The sequence below is a fragment of the Photinus pyralis genome, unplaced genomic scaffold (genome assembly GCF_008802855.1).
Source record: "Photinus pyralis isolate 1611_PpyrPB1 unplaced genomic scaffold, Ppyr1.3 Ppyr1.4_LG3a, whole genome shotgun sequence".
Classification (NCBI taxonomy): Eukaryota; Metazoa; Arthropoda; class Insecta; order Coleoptera; family Lampyridae; genus Photinus; species Photinus pyralis.
In genome coordinates this window covers 9,663,750-9,685,252 of record NW_022170509.1, presented here as the reverse complement: position 1 = coordinate 9,685,252, position 21,503 = coordinate 9,663,750, and the positions used below count along the sequence as shown (strand labels likewise).

Here is a 21,503-nt window from a genome sequence, read left to right as displayed (position 1 = left end):
CAAATTTTGAAACTGGCATTAGATTTTCCTTTATTCCAAGTGCCTATGTATCAAATTTCGTTTAAATTCTTCCATAAATAAAAAAGTTCGCACTGCGCATGCGCAAAACCAAATTTTGAAACTGGCCATAGATTTTGCTTTATTCCAAGCGCCTATGTATCAAATTTCATTCAAATACTTTTATAAGAAAAAAAGTTTGCAATTCGGTTTATAAATGGGCGAGTTGCGAAAAGGGCACTGTGAATTTTGAATCGATTCGACTCAACTTTTGGCATTGCGTATTATATGGCTAAGGCTATGCCCATATTGAATTTCATGCAATTCCGTTCATAACTAACGGAGATGTAAAAGCGATCGGACATTTCTAAACAAAATTATCGTTCACACGGACAGATAGAGAGACAGACAGGCAAAGGAACAGACGGACAGACCAACAGACAGACGACAGACAACAATACAAAATTATAAATGATCTCTAGGATGGTTAATAAACGGCAAAAGTGTATAAAATTATGGAACATGTAAAAAACGGTTTGTTGGTTTTTTTACAATAACTTTTTTAGCAATAAACGCAGAAAAAATTCCTTCCTTGGTACAAGACTCGACACCATAACCACAGATATTAAATCTGTGCCATAACAAACCAAATAGCGAAAAAAGTAGAACAATAGCTCTTAAGATAAAGAACTAGTAGCGTCGCAAAAGTAGCGGACGGACGGACGGACGGACAAAGTGGCCACAATAGCGCATTTTTTATTTATTTTTGTGGAAATGCGCTAAAAATGCGTTCATTTGTTATCTATTCGGCGCAACTTTATGGAAAGCAAAGGGCATGTGCATCTTTTGCTTTTGGTCTCATTTCTCGAAATAGATAATTTTCACGAAGACTTACTGTTAGTCCAGTATGCAGATAATTTTGACCCGCAAAAGGTGGTGTAAAAGATTTTATTGTTTTAAATGGTCCATTTGGGTCCAAGTAACATGTATTTGAAGAGTACGCACAAATTTTTTCCCGCCACATTTTTTGGCAGCCAAAAAACCTCAAAATTTTTGGCATTTTTTTAGTTTTTCGCTTAAAACTCGAAAACGGTCCATATTTTATGAATAACACTTTTTTTAGTAGAGTAAAGGAAACAAAATTATGGGTCGATAAAAAAAGCAAACAAACTCGGTCCAATAGAAAAATTGGTCCAATTTTAAATTGTTGGTACTTTTTGAACTCTCTGATTGATGTTCTACAATCTTTAGGGAGGGGGGGTAGTGGATTTTATCGTTCCTTGAGGAGCCACAACGCATTAAAAAAAGGTTAACTCAGTTCTTTAGAAAAGTTGGAAAAAATGGGCGTTTTTTGATCGCTTGTAAAAATTTTCTATTGGACCGATTTTGTTTGTTTTTTTTATCGACGCAGAATTTTGTTTTCTTTAATTTACTAAAGAAGTGTTATTCATAAAATATGGACCGTTTTTTTAAGCGAAAAACTGAAAAAAGTCCGAACGTTTTGAGGTTTTTTGGCTGCCAAAAGTTGTGCCGGGAAAAAATTGGTGTGCACTCTTCAAATACATGTTATTTGGACCCAAATGGACCATTTAAAACGTTAAAATTGTTTTCACCACATTTTGCAGGAATCGGCCTGTAGTGAATATTAAGAGGTCTCCACTGGTAAAAACAAGCGTACCAACTGACGCTTCCTGTTAGTTTTTTGTACGTATAATGCCAGTTCAGTGACATGTTAGATTTTGTAATGTGAATATATAAATATATAACTTTTTGCTTGTTGTACCGCGGGTTAATTTCTATCCACCCACTTCGTCATGAGCATTGGTCACCACACGGCCCTTCTGACTGCTCCGCATACTGGACTATCTGAGGAAACTGATAATTTTAGATGGGAAATATACACAAACGTGTAATTTAGTCATATTTGATTTGATCTAACAAACAAAGGGCTGCGCTTCTGGTAGTTTGAAAGCATTGTTATAAAACAGAGTTCAGATTCAGCACTACTTATGTGAAGTACCTACCCAGTAATGTACGTACTCCCCGCCCCGTCAAAGGGAAATATTATTACAGCCTCATTATAGGTTTTTTTTTTATTTCTTGAAGCATCCTGATGGGATGCAAAAGGTTTTAGTAATAAAAAATTATTTCCAATGTACCTAGGGATCTCCATTTTTCGTCTTGGGAATGTGTGACATTATGATTTACAAATCAACAGCATTGAAATAAATAAATAATAGTAATTTATCTAATCCATATCATTAGGAACGGCGTAACAATGTGTATAGTATAGGGTAATGCCAGGTAGTTTCTTTTGTTTTCCCGTTCAAGTAATGAGTTGTCGCCTCAGGCGTTATAAGTGCAATTTGAGTTGCCTATCCTTACGTTAGCGTTTTGATTTTTTCTGAAGATTGCGAAACATATTTTTTAAAATATATGCCTTATCATAATAGGTGGAAATAATATCTTTAAGTACCGCCGTAGGAAATACTGTCGGATTTCCAAATTGGTGCTGTACGTTTTTCTACCCTCATTACAACGGCCGTTATCTACAAAAAACGATTTTTCTATTCATCGATCTTCCTAAAAAACTAAGACCGATACTTCAATTTTTTTTAAGTACCGCCGTTCTTTTCATCATTGCAAAGAATATCCACTATCGAGAATTTGTTAGACATCAACTACAAAAGCAGCATTTCATAAGAAAGTGTAGCTATTTTTCCAATATGGCGGATTGACTACTTTAAAATATGAGATGTAAGGTGGATAGAGATAAGCGTAGGCATTGAATTTATAACTACTAAATTCAATCGCGTAGGTAATCTTGCGCATTACCATTTTGCATATAAGAAAAAGTCGGTATCCAAATAAAAACTTTGGCACGCCTATTATAAAATATTTTAGAGTGGACATAATGCCAAAAATAAAGATAATAATTAATTGAAAAACAGTAATAACAAAGTTAAAAAAATGTGTGAAGAAAGCAATAGTTGAAATTACTGCTAAATAAAATGAACGTAGAAGTTTCCAGAGGTGAAATGGACGTGCAAGTAAAAATGAAGTTGCAATTAAATTTAAAAAATATGTTTATACAAAATAGATTTTGTGCATTATTTTTTCCCTATAATATATTTTTTATTTATTTATGTTGGAACTCTTTACTCTTGAAAACCGAAAAAAAGTGGGACCAGAACCGAAAGCGGCTGGTACCGAAACACCAGCCGCTAGAACCTGATAGTAAAAACATCAGGCATGTACATAATAATGACCGTAACTGCACGTAAGTTGCGCGGCAATTTTAAAAACGGCCATGGGCGCTTGCTTGACTGTTATTGTACAGGGTGTTACTATTAATGATCCATCGGGTTTAAAAGACTTATAAATTAATAAAATGGATTATACATAAAAAGAAACAGAAATACATTTAAAAAAAAAAACAAGCGCTAAGTACAATAAATTACTAACAATAATATTAATTATCTTCGTCAATACTTTATGTACTAGCCACTGTCACCATTTATGGAAATTACAAGAGGTTCAACATGCACATCTAGAAAGACTTCGGTGCCAATGTAGTGTGCGGTCTCCTAGTAACTGTAAATGAAAAGAATCTTGAGCAACCTCCAAATCTTTAATACGAAATAAAATTCGCGCGGGAGTGTTGCGCGTTTACAAGATCTTTCCAACGGCACCAATTTGAAAACAATCCTACCAAAACTGTATAAGCAGATAAGAAAAAAACTGAAAAATCACCACATTAGCATAACTCTCGGGGATGGCGCCCAGAAGTTGCCCCAAAATTCCCATTTAATTTGGTATCATTAAATTATGATCCAAAAGATACAAAGTCACGCAATTTTATGCCAATTAATTTTCTTGTAGCAAAGTTATAGTAAAAAAAAAGAAAAATGTCATTTTTGAGAATGCGCTGAAAATAATAATGGCTTCTTCTAAACCAATTTTTTCGCCGAAAATATACGCCTCAGCACCCATGTAATGCACGAGACCAGAGCAGTAATAGGCACTTGAAAAATGGTGAAAGCACTTTCCAGTCTCTTTCACTATTTTAGCACATAGATTACTCACAACTCACACCAGTGTGCTGTACCTATTTGCATGTAATAATAATAAATGTTGAAGGCAGTACCTAATTTATTTAAGAACATAGGAATTATACAAAATCATGCACGAAACGCGACATTGCATGCCGCCGTAGACACTTGCCTAAATCGTCCAGAACATTCCATACACTGTGCATGACAAAGATGAATTTAAACAAGGTATATTCACATTGACCGGTCAATGATTTTTCGCAATAAAATCATGTCACATGACACGCACAGTGTATGGAATGTTCTGGACGACTTAGCCAAAAATCATAGTAACACCCTAAATATTCCTAATTGTATCTTACAAAATAACACTATTGGTCCACTATAACAAGCATTCCCGCGGGTGATAAGTTAATTTGGCCGGCAGCATTGTTATTCATAACACAACTGTCGGAGGCATAACAAACAGCTCCGAAGGTAAGTAGTTGGTTAGAATGGCGACATTGTTATTCATAACTGTGGTAGGCATAATCGTCGAAGGTGATGAGTTATCCACTTCCATAAGCTCCTCAGCAACATCTAGCGGCATATCTAAGCAGAAATCCAACAAGAAAAAGTTTTAAACGTACCACATTCCACATAACCATCAAAGGTATTTTTGGTAACATGCATCTCCGAAGATGATAAGTTGGTTTGGATGCCAGCCTTTTTATTCATAACTGTGGCAGGCATAACAAATATCTCAGAAGGTGATAAGTTGGTTTTGATAGTAGCATTGTTATTCATAACTGTGGTAGGCATAATCTTCAAAGGTGATGAGATTTCTACATCCATTGGCTCATCAGCAACATCTAGAAAGTAGAAACATATCTATAACATAAATTCCCCACGAAAATGGTAAAACATACCATATTCAACATAACCATTTTCGGTAACGAGCATGCCTGAAGGTGGCAAGTTGGTTTCAATTGCTGCATTGTTATTCACAACCGTAAGAGGCATCACAAATATCCCCGAATGTGATAAGGTCATTTGGATGCTGGCACTATTATTCATTACTGTCAGAGGCATAACGAAAAACCCCGAAGCTGATAAGTTGGTTTGGCTGGCAGCATTGTTACGAATCATTACTGTAACATGTAATGCACTCGTAACAAAGAAAACTTCCAACATTTTGTGGTCAGATAAAGAACCGCTTAACAACAGGAAAAATTGAAAAAATAAAACTGTGGTATGTTCTAGAAAGGAAATGACATAATTGCTCAAGTTTTTAGCTACTTGTTTTAGATTATGTTCTTATTAATTTTGGTAGGTGAAAAAATAACAAGTAGAACATTGTATACCAAAACACGCATCTGCGAAAATGGCCCCAGACATTTTTAATTTATTAAAAACATTGGTCGTCAAATTAATTTTCTTTAAATTTCACGAGGGAGCTTATGTCCTAAAATCTCTATTTTTTATATTAAAAATGTTTTCCAACGCCCAAGCCTCGGGTGAATCACTAGGACCACACCCCGGATGCTCAGATGAAGCGGCGCGCGCATGTTAATTTTTTCGTGGACTGGATAGAAATTTAATTTAAACATTTCTATGAGGAAGGAAACTGGATCAGAAGTAGGTCTGGTGCCCGGTGCACATAAGCCGCAAAGTAATCGGGACGCCGAGATTGTTTTCTATCAAGTTGGGACCAAAGGGCCAATGCACAAGGGACGCCGATAGTAGATACTTATCGGATACCTTGGCCCATTACGCCCAACGCTGCGCCGATAAAAAACAATTTCGGCGTCCCGATTCCTTTGCAGCTCATATGCACCGGGCCTAACTGTTTTAAATTGACGGTAATCGGGTCAACATACCTATATTGTATACTTAAGTAACCAAACACAACTTATCAACTAACTAATTACTAAAGGTCAAGCGGCTTTTATTGTAGTGGGGTCGAGATTAAAAAAACAGCGCATGCTCTTTTGAACTAAAACTAAGGAGTTGTGTTTAAATTTAGATGTTTGTTTTGATTTTAAAAAAAGATTTTTTCAAAAAGATATTTTCAGGAAAGAAATCACAATATACTGTAATTGATCATGATACAGTATTGTATCATGGTAATTGATGAGTTAATAATAAAATAAACATGCGTACCATGTATTTTTTAATGTCTGGTCTGGTATAACCTCCTTACCTGCTCCGTACTTGGCGAAAGGATGCGGTAATAGAAATGTTCTAAAATTAACAGGATTCATTAATATTTTTATTTACAGGTGAGTGGTTTAAATTTAACCCGGAAAATGCACTGAAATATGTGAATGACGAGGTGCACCACTTTCTATTGATTTGAGATGATGGTGTATGATCGGTGATAATTATGAATGGGAAGTTGATGTATGCTTTTCGTGGCTGGATTGCCTTTGTGGCCTTTGTCGATCTCGGCACTGCGATCCGAAGCTATATCGAAAAGCGCTCGTTTCTCAACAATGTAACCCCCGATATGGAGTACGATGACGGTAATGCTGATCTCATTCATGCAAGTGTAGGCATTGGCAATTTTACAGAAAAATACACCGTGTCGAGAGTAGTTGGAATTTACTCAGTATTAAAGGCCTTAGCATTGATTCACTGCACGTTATTTATACATTACAAACCGTAAGTGATTTTTTAATTTTCAAGCCTGTAACAAAACCGTCTTTTCAGGATTGTCAGTATGGGAATTTGCTCGATTATTTTAACAATCGTTCTGTATATTACTGAAACGTTGTATTTTCGTTCGGCTACATTAAACTTTCTGGTCATTTTCCCATGTGTGCTAAACAGTAAGTATTTCACAAGTCATATCACTGGACACTTTGTAATACGTATAAAACTGAAATTACACACTTTTAGGTATTACACTAATTGGCTTAATTTACTTGCCGAAACATTTAAAATTATGGGATCCGCCACCTGAAATCGAGGAGGACGAAGCTTTCCTGTTGAAACACGGAAACGCATTGAGGCGGAAACGTAATATGAGAAAAATAAATTGAAATGATTTAGAGTTCCCATTGAGACACGCAATAATGCCTTGTAGACATGTCTAGTCTTACGTAACTAAATACCTAATGTTTTTCTTACACTTTGCATTTAAAAGTGTATATTTATTCGTATATATACATACCTAAATCTATAGTTTACAATCTACAATTGCCATATGTTAATAAAAAAATCAATAAAATGGTTAACTAATACAGTTTTTATTTCGACTACTAGCTACAAAAGGATGGTACCACTGAAGACCATACTTTTTAGCGCATTTCCACAAAAATAAAAAAAACGCGCTATTGTGGCCACTTTGTTCGTCTGCTCGTTCGTTGAGACGCTACTAGTTCTTTATCTTAAGAGCCATTGTTGTACTTTTTTAGCTATTTAGTTCGTTATGGTGTCGAGGCTTGCACCAAGGAAGGAATTTTTTCTGGCGTTTATTACTAAAAAACTTATTGTAAAAAAACCAAAAAACCGTTTTTTACTTGTTCCTTAATTTTACACTTTTGCCTTTTATTAACAATCCTAGAGATCGTTTATAATTTTGTATTGTTGTCTGTTGCTTTGTCTGTCTGTCCCCCTATCTGTCCGTGTGAACGATAACTTTGTTTAGAAATGTGTGATTGCTTTGACATCTCCATTAGTTATATGAACTGAGTTGCATGAAATTCAATATGGGCATAGCTTTATTAGCCATGTAATACTCAATGCCAAAAGTTGAGTCGAATCGATTCAAAATTCACGGTGCTCTTTTTGGTTCTCGACCATTTATAAACCGAATTTGCAAACTTTTTTATTTATAAAAGTATTTGAATGAAATTTGATACATAGGCACTTGGAATAAATGAAAATCTAACGCCAGTGGTTTTGCGCATGCGCAGTGCCAACTTTTTTATATATTGAAGCATTTAAACGATATTTGATATCTAGGCACTTTGGAATAAAGTAAAATGTAACACCAGTTTCAAAATTTGATTTTGCGCATGCGTAGTGCCAACTTTTTTATTTATGGAAGAATTTAAACGAAATTTGATACATAGGCACTTGGAATAAAGGAAAATCAAACTCCAGTTTCAAAGTTTGGTTTTGCGCATGCACAGTGCTAACTTTTTATTTTTTATTTATGGAAGCATTTAAATGAAATTTGATACATAAGCATTTGGAACATAAGCATTTGGAATAGAGGAAAATCTAATGCCAGTTTCAACATTTGTTTTTGCGCATACGCAGTGCCAACTTTTTTATTTATGGAAGAATTTAAACGAAATTTGATGCATAAGCGCTTGGAATAAAGGAAAATCTAACGCCAGTTTTAAAATTTTATTTTGCGCATGCGCAGTGCCAACATCTTTATCTATGGAAGCATTTAAATTTGATAAATAGGCGGCTTGGAACAAAGGAAAATCTAATGTTAGTTTCAAAATTTAGATTTGCGCATGCGCAGTTCTAACTTTCTTATTTAGAAAAGCATTGAAATGAAATTCTTCTTATAAACAGAAATTGAAGTAGTACGTCAAAAATCGATTGCACATGTGCTATATCTTTCATATTTGTGGCCGGATTTTTACGATTTTAACAAAAAGTTGCATCTTAAATGGGAAATGAATGCAAGTGGAAATGCGCTTTCTGTATACTTTTTAACTTGTTTATGATTTCTCAAATATTTAAAAAATGATCAGGGCGTGGAAGGCTTTGAATTCAAAAAGTCGTGTTCTTAGCGAATTCATAATTGACGCTTTTTAGCTGCTCAACTCATTTCATTTAGCCTTAAATGAATTTATAAATAAAGAAGAAGAAGTTTTTAATTCATGTCTGCTGTAACTCAAAACCCAAATTCATTTATGTGTAATTATTCTCATAGCAAAGAGTAACCACTCGCTTTGCTCATAGAAATTCCAAAAAACCCTTAAGCAATTTACGATTCACTTTGAACTGAAAGTCTTGCTCGACGATCACTCTATAACATTCCAATTCCAATTATGATCCTTGCGTACCTTTTGTTTTTAAATAATAATAGCCAATCTCAAACAAACTACCTGTAGTCCGCAAAAGGTACTACCATCTGCTCTACAATTTAACCCATATACAGTGTGTAAAGCGATGGGGTAGGTATACAAGAGGGATTTTTTTTTAAATATTGATTTATGAAAAAAAATTATTCTTCATGATATTGTTTGCTTGCTTTGAAAGTACCAATAACGTTTCGATAATCTAAAATTTATTTATAGAAATCTGGAAAAATAATAAAATTAATTTTTTTATTGAAAGTTATTCTACATTATGATCAAAATAGCGTATAGGCGCGTACAGACCGAGTTTCCAACGCAAGCCTGTGGTTACAGATTTGGAGGTGTTGGGATTGGTGTGTACCTCGCAAGCCAACGGTTTCCAACCGCTTCCAACGACGCTGTTAGCGTTCGATTGCGTTCGCTCAGTGAGCGGTACATCAAAGGGAAATTTGATGTGGTCTGGACAGGATTTGTCGCGATTTTAGTTTTTAGTCGTTTGTCTGCCTTTTTAAAATGTCCACCATCTTCATTTTGAAGTTCCTCTAGTAAGTGACTGCCACTATACAAACTCCTATTTTTAAATGGTGTTGTTACCTCGTCCTCGTCGCTTGACATTGTTTGACAGACTAGCAGTACCGGTTACCGAACTTTACCCAACACGGTCCCACCAAGTCCAACTCAAATCTTAAATTTTGGTGTGGACGAGGGCATTCCAATCGTTTCCAACGACAAACGCCAACGTCACATGTGCTTGGATTCCTTGCCTTGGCGTTGGAATCCGGTCTGTACGCGGCTTATTGCTATCAAACCACAAACAATCGAAACGTTATTGGTACTTTCAAAGCAAGCAAAAAATATCATGAAGAATAAATTTTTGTCATAAATCAATATTTAAAAAAAATTCCCTCTTGTATACCCCATCGCTTTACACACTGTATGTATATTACACTTAAGTGTCATAGATCAGCCAATATCAAACATAAGTGGATGATATAATCCAAATAAACTTGATGAAATTTAAAAAGGAAAGTATAGCGAGTAGAATATTAAATGTAACATCATAAGTACTATCATAAGGTTGACCATCTATATAAGAATTTCTGGAAATGTGTTCTAAAGTGAAGTGACAAGGAATTAAATATTTTGGCCACAATGTAGCTAACCGATCTTTCAAAAGCGCGGTTTTTTATGCCCTGGAATAGAGATGTTCCTGGTTCTAGTGTTGAAGTGAAGAACTGTATAGATTGCACGCACATGCGATAGAAAAAAGCAAAGACTAAAAAGATGCAACCTAGATCACTTTTTACCTGTTCTATTTTTACGTGAATTGCGTCTGTATCTATCTTTACCTTAAAAATGTCTAACGACGAGTCTCAAATTACGTAGGTATGTGATAGACTCGGAAAGATTGATATTAGAGGTAGAAAAGAAATCGTGTTCCTAAATTACTTTTTACAGAAAATCGCAAGTGTGCGCTCAGCTATAAGTTGGAGTACGGGTCTAGGACACTTCGCCGAATGTTCACAACGCCGACACGATAATTTGATGGTCCATATCGCCGACTAGGGACACTACGCCGACTGTGCCCACATCGTCGACAAGGGACATATTAAGCCGAACGTATGACCACAACGCCGACTATTCGAAAACCAGGCCCCTCACCCTCTGTCCAGGTTCATTAAGAATTTTTGTTCATTCGTTTATTGTCTCGCATAGTCACCATCGATACGGCCATGCATGGAATTATTGCCATAAGAAATACATTGTAAATTTGTAGGCAAAAATGTAAGGTTGATTCCCAAATGAAATACTTAGTGTTTAATACACGAAAGTATAATTATAAGTTCTTGGTTTAATATCACTGGTTTTGTAATTTTTTTCTCTATCGAGTGACGTAAAAATCCAATATGGCGTCCATTTAAAATAAGGAAGTTGCTGTTATCTCCGAAACCGCCATTTAAAAAAATGTTTGCTACGTTCATTGAATTTATCCCATCCAATCTTGTAACTTTTATTTGAAACTTTTCTCGATAGCTCTCTGTTACTTTTTTAAAATGGCGATTTTCACTTTTTTTGAATTATCTACGAAACGATTTATTTTTTTCAAAATGTCGCATCGGAATATCCATTAGCATCAAAAACTACACAACTTTGCCAATTTAACCGAATCTGTAAGTATAATAATAACATAGCCATGTTATCCTACTCAATTTGTATGTTCTTTCAAAAATCCGGACCGCTATATTTATCGATGTACGTACGGAAAAAAGTTGCTTAAAATGATCTAACACGTCGACATTTGATGAAATTTGTCCAAAAAACGGTGATTATAATATAAATAGGTATACTATTTATATGATTACCTTTAGCCTTTAGGTATATATACATATAAGACGTCGATATTTCCATTTTCAAAGGTAATTATGAAGATGTTCATAAATAAATTCAAAGACCCTAAGAAAAAGAACTAACACTGTGGTCCCATTTATTTTTTACTGTAGGTATTCCCTAGGGAAAATTGGCAATTATTTGCTAGAGTTGGAGTGAAGGTGTTAATGGTATTAATGGCGAAGGTACTGGGTAGAAGAAGTCTAGGGACGCTATGGGCGCCTAAGAATTTGTTTATTATCGAAATATTTACTTCTTTTGGTATCGCAGCTTGTTACTCAAAATATCAATAAAACAGGTTAAAAACAGTTTTAAATTCTATTGCTCTACAAAAGCATTCACTGTTGATGATTTTCACATTTGTGCAAAAAAAAGAATTCGAATTCATTTTACAATGACGATGTTAGTTCTGAAATGAATGACTAACACTCTAATATTTTTAAATGAGCTTAAGCCCTTTTGTAAATCAAAAACCTCATGTAGTTTTTATTTAACGAGGTTTGGGAGACCCCCGCCAACTAATAACAGTGTGGGACTCCCTTCCGCTTAAGTAAGGTTTACCCCTTTCCTCAGTCGCTAAAGTGCCCATGGTCTACATGTGGAATGGCTCTGGGTAGGTGGGTGCGGTTCCGAGGTAAGTCTGAGTGTCGTAAGTTTACTGCCTCTCGGTTATACAGTGGTTTCGTTCGATTTTTGGAAATTATCACCCCAAGTAACTAGTTGAAATATTTGAATTAACCTCTTTCAATTTTGAATTCTCTGGCAAGTTGAATTTTTAAAAACCAAAACCGTAATTTGCAATAAGTAAAAAAAAAACTATGGCAAAAATGTATATTTTATAAATACTAACAGTATATAAAAGTTTTTCATTAAATATTAATAGTAGCTAAGATGTAATAAATTAACAATAAAAAGTTTACAGAAAAATAAAAGTAGTGATTCTTAAAGATGGTTTATGAGGTGGTGAAAATGGTTTCAGCTACAATTTTACCAATACTAATTTCTGAAGATTGACATTTCGTACTAGTAGGAATATTACGCAGATGCGAAGTGAAATAAAAGTCAGTCACAATAAAATAATGTGTAAATATAAAATTGTTTACATAGTAAACAAAAACTTATAAATACTAGTGTAAAACTATTGTACATCTAAAATAAAATAGGGACAAATTGCATTAAAACAGTTCAAATTTGAAGAACACATCAATCGGAGGAGAATATCCGCTCTGGTAAATAACAATATCATTAGTACAAAAAGAATTATGAACAAAAACAAAAAATGAAAAGGCGCATCACAGTATTTTCCAACTTATATCCATAAGCGCGTCAGGCTTATCAAAGGAATTGCTGCAATATTGGACGAGAGTGTAAACTCACTCACTAATGTACTGGGTGACCAAATAAAAGTGACACGCAGCTGTATCTCAGAAAGTAATAACATCATGATTATGAGATTATATTAATGTGGTGAAGATTTCTGCGTTTTGCCCTCTAGCAGATATTGTAAGAAAGTAAAAATAATTTTCATTTTCTCCAACACTTTTACTTAAAAAAAGATTTATTCTGAAATACAGCCGTACGTCGCTCTTATTTGGCCACCCAGTGCAGTTTTGCAGCAAAAAGTTTCAAAACCATGGTGAGTATGTAAATAACCTAAACTAACTACTAAGGAGGAGTTTAATAGCGATTATTGCTATAAAATATCTTCTTGCATCCTAAGAGCTGGTACCTTTTGAATTGAGTGACTATGTCACCACCTTCATATGCACCATTATCACATTCAAGAAATATGTACTAACTTAAGACATTGTACTACATAAAGATGCGTTAATATTGACGGTGGTTTAAAGGCCCACCATTTTTTAACTCCACCAAAGCAATTGCGGTTTGCATGTCTGCCCTTGAAACCTCTTTCGTTGTGCCGTGATCCTGCACCCGCATTAGGACGGTTGGACGTTTCTGATTTTCGTACTCGACGAGATTTATCTCGTCCCAATTAATGGGACGAGCTAAATGCTGCGACGCATCCCATCTTTGTTGGTCTTGGACGGCTTCGCGTAACCAGCGCTTTTTTGGCAATTCTATATTCTCGCTGATCGACTTTTGGGTTCGTGACACTTCCGAATGTGATGTATATAACTGGACGGAATCGGGTGGTACATTGGAATGTTGTATACTCGAGAATCCTTCGAAATCGCTTATGTTATCGTCGCCATTGTAACTAGGGAAATCTTGCAACGACGTTTTACTGCTTTGCGAGCTTTCCGAATCTATTAGATTTAATTTGTGATGGTCACCGATTTTCATATACGCATCCATGCTTTCGTTCTCGTCGTTTTCCAGCAAAGCCGAAAACTTCATTGACTTTCGTTTGGTCGGTTTGGATGAACTGTAAGGAAATTGCACAGTTTAGTCATGATAAAACAGATCAAATATTTATCAACTTATTCAATCAATTTTTTTTACATTATTTTGACCATAGTTCCGCTCTACTAGATTCCACAAAATGTACAGAGGGTAACATTAAAAAATTCAAAATTGTTATCATTTCCAGTGCAACCAGAAATTACAACAAATAAAAAGGTTGTCACTTGAAGGCGAGTAATGGTATGTGCACTATTTTTCTTTATAAGAAGCAGCTATGGTTAAATTTTCAAATAAATGTCTCCATAAATAAGGCACTTGGCATTGCGGATGCGCACATTTGGTTTTTACAATATGCGATATGCTTGTCTTTACTAGAATCATCTGCGGTTAAAATTTCAAAAACATATCTCAATATGCGCACATGAAAGAATTAAAATAAAACTATCAGAGATCCGCAGTCAACCCCACGTGAAAAGTTTAACAACTTCATTGTTGTGTCTAGGTAGTACAATTATTAAGGCTTGTTCATGATTTTGGACTTTCTCATCTGTCTGTGCACATACTCGAACCTTCACTTGAACGGTTTCAAATTTTCCAATTGTTTCCAGTAATAGGTAGACAATGATCAAGGGGCTAACTGTTTAAAAGAATTTTAATGACGCTATCAATCAGCGAAAACGCAGAATAAAAAATGCAATTATGACTTAAAAATCTCGCAAAAATGACATAACAATTTAACAAGTTAAAAAATCAATCGTAAACGATTTACAAAAAGCACATTTCCACTTGCATTCATTTCCCATTTGTAAGATGCAACTTCTGCAAAAATCGTAAAAATCCGGCCACAAATAAGAAAGATAGCGTTGCATATGTGCAATCCATTTTTGATTTACTATTTCAGTTTCAGTTTATAAGAAGAATCCTACTCTAAAATTTTAGAAGAGTTAGTTTACAAATAACGAATGTGGGTATTTTTAGTCGGAACGAATTGCGCATGCGCAAAACAAATTTATTTGATTTGGCATTAGTTTTACCTTCATTCGAGGTGCCTACATACAAAATTTCATTTAAATATCTAACACAAAAAATTTGATTACGCATGCGCAAAAAAAGTTTTTTGATTTGGCATTAGTTTTACCTTTATTGAAGGCGACTAAATACAAAATTCCATTTAAATATCTTCATAAATAAAAATCGGATTGCGCATGCGCAAAACAAATTTTTGGATTCGGCATTAGTTTTACCATTATACAATGGTTTTACCTTTATTCGAGGTACCTACGTGCAAAATTTCATTTGAATATCTTAACAAATAAGAAAATTGGATTGCGCACATACAAAAGTTATCATGCACAACTGCACCCGGACAGACAGACTGACGGACAGACGCCGATACAACATAATAAACGATCTCGAGGATCGTCAATAAACGGCAAAAGGGTAAAATGATGGTAAATGAAAAAAATAGATTTTTGCCATAACTTATAACTTTTTTCTTAAGCGGCACAGAAAAAATTCCTTTCTTGGTGCCAGCCTCGACACCAAATAGCGAAAAAAGTAGAACAATAGCTATTAAGATAAAGAACTAGTAGCGACCGGATGGACAGACGGACGGACAAAGTTGCCTCAATAGCACATTTTTTTTTACATTTGTGGAATAAGATTCCGCATGCGCAAACCCAATTTTTTAATGGGCATTAGGTTTACTTATATTCTAGGCGCCTACATCCAAAAATACCTTAACAAATAAAAAAATGGATTGCGCATGCACAAAAACAAATTTCTTGATGCGGCATTAGTTTTACTTCTACTCGAGGTGCCTACATACAGAAGAAAAATATTGCATTGTGTTTTAGAAATTTAAGACTGCACGAAAAATAAAACTTTAACAAAGGTTTCTAAGCTCGCCAAGAGAAATACCGTAAAATATCAAAAAATTATGTTTAAATTACAACAAAAAATTTGGTATGTACTCGACATTTACTCACATCTACACATGACATATACCGAGTGGTCCACTCCTCTAAAAATGGTTGTTTTAAACACCTAATAAAAAGGCGTGACCCGCGAACATTTCCAAGCAACTTTTCTAATAATTCTGGAAATATTCCCCAACATTCGCATTACTAAAGACGAATATTCGCCAACTGGAAATTTAAGGGAATATTTCCCATACATTCTTGAGACGTTTACGAGAACATTGTTCTGAAATTTCCAGTTTATACTAGTTTTTAATTTGTGCAGTGTAGTTCTTCTCGAGAAAGCTTTTCATTACTCAAATATCAAAATTTAAGATCTACACCATGGAATTGTGGAATTCCGTATTTTCGTGAACGTTTTAGATTTTTTTTCGTGAACGTTTTATATTTTTCTGAAGTTTTTGAATTGTCATTCTTACATTCGAATTTTTGAGTGAGTTTTCTTTAATTTTGTCTGATTTTTTTAGTTTTGTTTTGAAGGTGCAGTATTTATTATGGCATTATGAAGAAAAGTTTTTATTTTTTATGTATGTTGAATAAACATATTGCAATTAGTATAGAATAGAGTATATTTCGAAAAAGATAAAAATCACGGACTTCACTGATATTTTTCATTGGACAAAATGCCATCCTCCTTTTTTCTAGCGTTCTTGCAATTAAAACAAAGCAGTTAAAGTAGAATGTATTCATATAAATGATAATTGAGGCACAACAAACAAGTAAAAAGGTTTTCGCCCTAAGGCGAGTAACTTCAGCGCATTTTCCATAAATTGATCAATACTTCCCCAAAGGCCATACCTATGTGCGCTATGTTTTTCATTACTAGAGGCATATATGGTTAAAATTTTAAAGAAATATCTTCATAAATAAGGAAGTTGACACTTACTGCGCAGTTGATATTGCGCGTCCTGCGCATGCGCTTATTAATCTGATATTTACAATATGCAATACGTTTGATTTTACTACAAGTATCTGTGATTAAAATTTCAAAGAAATATCTCCATAAATAAGAAAGTTGGCATTGCGCAGTTTGCGCATGCGCACATCTGATTTTTACTATATGCGATATATTTGCCTTTACTACAAGTATCTGTGTTTAAAATGTCAACAAAATATATTAATAAATAACAAGTTAACATTGCGCAGTTCAATCGTCAAAATTTGGTCTCAGATTTTGCATACGCATGGCTTTAGTGGAGCAGTAGGTAAAGATTTTGAAAATGGGGGGGAGGGGGGTAAACACATGTTCCATCTTCATAGTTTCTCGCCCCTTATCAAGGAGACGAGACGGGGGTGTGGAACTGGTTTTATGCTTCATGGTACTCTAATGAAAGGTCTCAACGAAAGGAATTAATTTCTACCAACCATAGTCCTCCTCTTCGGCCCCTTACCATGATTGGATATATTCCCTTATATCTCCACAACAGATTGTCGGAAGAGGCTACTCACAAAGGGCGATTGGGACGTCTTAAAGAATTATACCCATTGGGGATGTCAAAACTTTAAGAGCGAATATCTCGAAAACGGATTATCGGAGGAAAGTACTCTCAAAGGCAAAATCAATCGGGGGTGTCGGAGGATTTTGAATGTCCTCCCCATTAATCATCTACTAAGAAAGTAAATATCGATAACATGCTACTACCTTCTAACCCAACCATCTACTAAGCTATTTCGGTTTAAAAAATTGCCCTTTTATCCGCACAGGAGTTGTGCACCATTTATACTTGTTAAGATTTTCTTATCAAATGTCTGTTATATGCAGTTATACTAAATGGTTCACTTCCTATTAATGTAATGGGTCCTATTAAAATATAACGTTTATAGTACATATTGGATATCTGGCTACCATATAAAGGTGTCCAATTCTTCTTTTAAAAAATTCATTTCAACAAACAAAATAAGCGGGAAAATATTGCTTAGGTATTGTAACTTGTATTACCTACCAAACTGAACACAATAAGTACTCCCCCCTCCCCGCCCGCAACCTTTTACAACAGGTTGCATTTTTAGGGGATTATTTTCAAGAATTATGCTAATGGTGTTGTTTGTGAGATAGTATTGACCTTGGGATTGACATAGTCGTAAATAGCGCAATGGCTGAGCCAGGAACTTGATTTGGGAGGGGCTGATGTACTAAGTTATGGAGGGTGCTGAAATTTTAAGGAAAACAAAAACCGCTATCCACGCGACAAATTTTTCGTCTGTCGACTTTATTTTACTATGCCTAATGAACCTGAACCGCCACTGAACCTAATGGTAATAAAGGAAAGGATTTATTAAATTTTTAAAAAGGAAACAATTTAGGTTTGTTGTACACATAAATACGACGCAATCAGTACGTCTTACGACGAGACGCTGTCTCATCAGGGCGCCTGTGTAAACTGTCCTTTTGTTTTGTAGAAATGGGCATAGTTAGTCACTCGGTTAGTCATTCATAAATAAATGCTAACTTCACCAATACTTCACGCACTTCAACAATATTTAGGGTTGCATCTCAAAACTCTGCCAACTAGGGCAGGAAGCATGAAAACCCCGGATTTAGGGATTATAAACCCGGACATATCAACTGAATTTGATAAAAAATACTGTCTAAAGAAATATTCTTTGAAGTTATAGGTACTTTATTTTTTCACTGACTAGACTGTTTCAATATTCAATAAATTCCTTACTTTGGTCCACTGTTATGCCACTAGTGAAAATATTCTTTCAACGTTGGCATTATGAGCAGGAATGCAAAAAAAAAGCACTAGGCAATTTTCAATAACTCCAAGTATAAATGACCATTCGGTGTTTTAAAAAATTGTAACCAAAGCTGATTGGCGCTTATAAGTTTATCTTGTTGGCCTAAATTTTGACAGAAACTCATAGATGTCTCAGTCTCAGTTGCACCAACAAAATTAAGCCTTTCTTAAAGAGTCGAACTTAAAATCCATGGCAACGATTATTAAGATGATCGTTGCTATGGTATTTAAGTTATACTTAACTTTAAAGGATACTTATACCGCACTACCAATGAAAAGCCGCCCGGACGGTCTCCGGACGCCCCCTAAACTACGACAAATCCGGGGAAACCCGGACGGATGGCAACCCTAAGTCAATATTTCACGAACTGAACCAATATTTCATGGACTTCACCAAAACTTCATATGAACTTCACTGACTTCATCACACTTGTACACCATACTTCAGCACTGGTTCACCCCTCGACCGAATATTCACATTCAACTCTCTCATTCAACTAATTTTTTTGATACATCTACCACCATCAAATCAAGCATTCATGTTACCCTCAAAATTACACAAAATAACAAGTTATCTCGAAATTATTTCAAATATCCAATTGCAAGGAGCGGGTGGCCCCTCTATTATTTATTTTTCAAAATTGTAGATTTTTAATGGTAGAAAATATATATATATATATAATGTATATATGCATATACAGCATGTTTGATATGAACAGACCAAGATCTTGACAGAGCGCTGTCTACAGCGATGTTGACGCAAATATGTATTTCACTAGTCTACAGCAGTAACAATATCATTGTTGCTTGCGAGCAGACATGTTGGGACTACAACTGTCTACAGTACAACAATCAATCTCTACAGTTTAAGCTAATTGGGTTAATGAGGGATTTATTTAGATAAACAAATGTAAATGATATAGTTAACAAAATGACCAAGATAATGACAAACTTCACTCTGTTTGTGCATACCTTAGTTCAATTCATAATTAAGAAAAACTTTCTCTAAAATCAATTAAGAAGTAAACACATTCTGGGTAATCCCAAGTAAAAGTTGCACACGACTTTCAAGTTACTATAATTTGCCGTGATGAACGAGTCAATATCAGAATTTTGCCAAAAACCTCCCTCTTCGAAAGACATGCCAAACAAGCCGCATACTACACTGTTACCGAAACTTTGTTATCATCTTAAATTGTTTCTCTTTTAAAATTGTGGACGGAACATTTCTAAATCATCCCCCAATTCTCTCCCCTGCACAATTTAAACTAAAACTTTAGCGAGACAATACCTTTTGTTGTTCAACCACTTTTGGACAGCTGTGGAGTGGTCCTCGTCATTAATTTTTTCGTTCGATGACGACAGCGAGGACGTGAACCGACGCAACTGTGCGTCCGGATGCTCCGGACAATGGCGGTTTGCATGTGTGAACTTGCGGTCGCAATTCGCCGCCGTACACATAAACGGCTTTTCGCCCGTATGTAAACGTTGGTGAGTTTTGAGTTGTCCCGACTGCGTAAACCTGCGCGAGCAGCGAGGGTAATCGCATACGTACGGTCGTTCACCTACAAGAAAAGGTTTCGGATGTAAACAATTTGATCGGTACTATGTTTACCTGTATGTGTTCGTAAGTGTGCTTGCAAGGATTTTTCCCTAGGAAAAACTCTTCCACAGTAAGTGCACTTAATGGAACTTGGCGAGCTGGTACCTTCCAAAATCAAGGTATTTAAAAATTCGGCTCTGGGACGTCCCCTTCTCGATTCGCTTGGTGATACAAGATTTTCATTACCATTACCGTTAACCGGCCGTTGATCTATGGAATTCGGAGTACCCGCTAAAGATTTCGTGCTTGGAGAAATATCGTGCAATACTACATTATTTTCCGATTGAATTCTTGCTCTTTTTGGTGTTCTATACATTTTTTTTTAGAGCGTAACTTCACATTTGTAGACTACAACAAACTAAACACACATCCACCATATTTCACGCAGATGGCGTTTGTAAATGGAGGGAAATTATTTGTCAAGGTCAACGAAGGGAATTTAAAGTTTAAATGGATTACCGCTTAGTGAAATAAAACTTTAAAGGCAACCTGAAATTGTTCTCTCCTTTACTTTAATCAAATTAATCCAGTATTTTTGTAATGTAATATAAATATTGTAAACAAATACGGCATCTCCCAACGATTTCCAGTTTTCGCGCGGCAACACTTTTCTTATAATAGGTCTGTCCACCATCAGAAGTTAACAATTCCATCTTTATCTTTTGCAACAATGTTGTGGTACCTATTCCCGAATTATTATTTTAAATCTAATTATACAAAAGATAGCATTAGTTTCAATAACGCCTACTGCTTAGGCAACAAAACATTCAGCAAAGTACAACATGTGATACCTGATCACACTTTTATCAAAGAATACTTTAATAATTACTCTTTGCTTTTATCATTGTATAAGCATTGAATTTAGATAGTTATAAATTCAATGGTATAAGGTTTATCTTATATTCAAAGGGTATATGTAATAAATATACTAATGCTTTTATATATATTTCTGTGGATCACGCGGCCGTTGTAATCACAATCAGAACAGACAGGCACGTAATTAGGGAGAAGATTCATGATTGGCTTATCTGAAATGTACAATAGGGCTCCACTACAAATTGTTATCTTCAAACACACAAAACACATAAACTCGAGCAGTTAGCATTATCATTGAAAATACTAAACAATTAGACCGGTGTCAATTGCTAGTAATTCATTAGTGCCTTTTAGATTTTAGTGCATCAATGCACAAAACCTGTTCCACCAGAGACGGGCTACCCCATCTTGCAGGAGCGGGATTACGCTAATCAAATCTCGTCAGTTTAGAATCTACGTGCGATAAATGAGTGGCGATTCAATAATTTCCACATATCTTGTGTTAAGTTAAATTTGCCTACAAGGCCATGCAA

General features: G+C 35.2%; 3 protein-coding genes across 7 annotated transcripts; 1 reads left to right on the top strand and 2 right to left on the bottom strand.

Moving 5' to 3' along the window:
• Nucleotides 1-4,131: 4,131 nt before the first annotated feature.
• Nucleotides 4,132-5,949, bottom strand: LOC116165694. Of its 2 annotated transcripts, XM_031480350.1 has the most exons (4): nucleotides 5,909-5,949; nucleotides 4,958-5,179; nucleotides 4,679-4,900; nucleotides 4,132-4,628 (listed from the first exon to the last, which is right to left on the bottom strand). In XM_031480350.1, exons 2-4 carry the CDS (start codon nucleotides 5,175-5,177, stop codon nucleotides 4,486-4,488), a joined length of 585 nt encoding a protein of 194 aa, XP_031336210.1. In that variant the 5' UTR covers nucleotides 5,178-5,179; nucleotides 5,909-5,949; the 3' UTR covers nucleotides 4,132-4,485. The 2 variants fall into 2 exon arrangements, with proteins under 2 accessions (XP_031336210.1, XP_031336209.1); XM_031480349.1 differs by lacking the exon at nucleotides 5,909-5,949 and having other exon boundaries at nucleotides 4,958-5,655.
• LOC116165695 lies at nucleotides 5,752-7,271 on the top strand. 4 transcript variants are annotated; one of them, XM_031480353.1, is made up of 5 exons: nucleotides 5,752-5,890; nucleotides 6,104-6,258; nucleotides 6,311-6,692; nucleotides 6,741-6,859; nucleotides 6,930-7,271. In XM_031480353.1, the coding sequence occupies exons 3-5, from the start codon at nucleotides 6,415-6,417 to the stop codon at nucleotides 7,070-7,072; spliced, it is 540 nt and encodes a 179-aa protein (XP_031336213.1). In that variant the 5' UTR covers nucleotides 5,752-5,890; nucleotides 6,104-6,258; nucleotides 6,311-6,414; the 3' UTR covers nucleotides 7,073-7,271. The 4 variants fall into 4 exon arrangements, with proteins under 4 accessions (XP_031336213.1, XP_031336212.1, XP_031336211.1 ...); XM_031480352.1 differs by lacking the exon at nucleotides 5,752-5,890 and adding an exon at nucleotides 5,986-6,056; XM_031480354.1 differs by lacking the exon at nucleotides 5,752-5,890 and having other exon boundaries at nucleotides 6,014-6,258; nucleotides 6,311-6,553; nucleotides 6,602-6,692.
• Nucleotides 7,272-12,916: 5,645 nt separating this feature from the next.
• Nucleotides 12,917-20,579, bottom strand: LOC116165689 (zinc finger protein 367-like). The gene is made up of 3 exons (XM_031480343.1): nucleotides 20,167-20,579; nucleotides 19,843-20,116; nucleotides 12,917-13,853 (listed from the first exon to the last, which is right to left on the bottom strand). The coding sequence occupies exons 1-3, from the start codon at nucleotides 20,468-20,470 to the stop codon at nucleotides 13,292-13,294; spliced, it is 1,140 nt and encodes a 379-aa protein (XP_031336203.1). The 5' UTR covers nucleotides 20,471-20,579; the 3' UTR covers nucleotides 12,917-13,291.
• Nucleotides 20,580-21,503: the final 924 nt, after the last annotated feature.

What these genes read in the sequence shown, in the direction of transcription:
- LOC116165694 (XM_031480349.1), bottom strand. Translation starts at nt 5,222, where the DNA reads ATGTTGGAAGTTTTCTTTGTTACGAGTGCATTACATGTTACAGTAATG. An exon ending in AAATGGTTATGTTGAATATG is followed by an intron (nt 4,901 to 4,957) that starts GTATGTTTTACC and finishes TCTACTTTCTAG; the next exon opens with ATGTTGCTGATGAGCCAATG. An exon ending in TGATGGTTATGTGGAATGTG is followed by an intron (nt 4,629 to 4,678) that starts GTACGTTTAAAA and finishes ATATGCCGCTAG; the next exon opens with ATGTTGCTGAGGAGCTTATG.
- LOC116165695 (XM_031480353.1), top strand. Translation starts at nt 6,415, where the DNA reads ATGAATGGGAAGTTGATGTATGCTTTTCGTGGCTGGATTGCCTTTGTG. An exon ending in TTATTTATACATTACAAACC is followed by an intron (nt 6,693 to 6,740) that starts GTAAGTGATTTT and finishes CCGTCTTTTCAG; the next exon opens with GATTGTCAGTATGGGAATTT. An exon ending in TTTCCCATGTGTGCTAAACA is followed by an intron (nt 6,860 to 6,929) that starts GTAAGTATTTCA and finishes ACACACTTTTAG; the next exon opens with GTATTACACTAATTGGCTTA.
- LOC116165689 (XM_031480343.1), bottom strand. Translation starts at nt 20,470, where the DNA reads ATGTATAGAACACCAAAAAGAGCAAGAATTCAATCGGAAAATAATGTA. An exon ending in ACACTTACGAACACATACAG is followed by an intron (nt 20,117 to 20,166) that starts GTAAACATAGTA and finishes CTTTTCTTGTAG; the next exon opens with GTGAACGACCGTACGTATGC. An exon ending in AAGTGGTTGAACAACAAAAG is followed by an intron (nt 13,854 to 19,842) that starts GTATTGTCTCGC and finishes ATTTCCTTACAG; the next exon opens with TTCATCCAAACCGACCAAAC.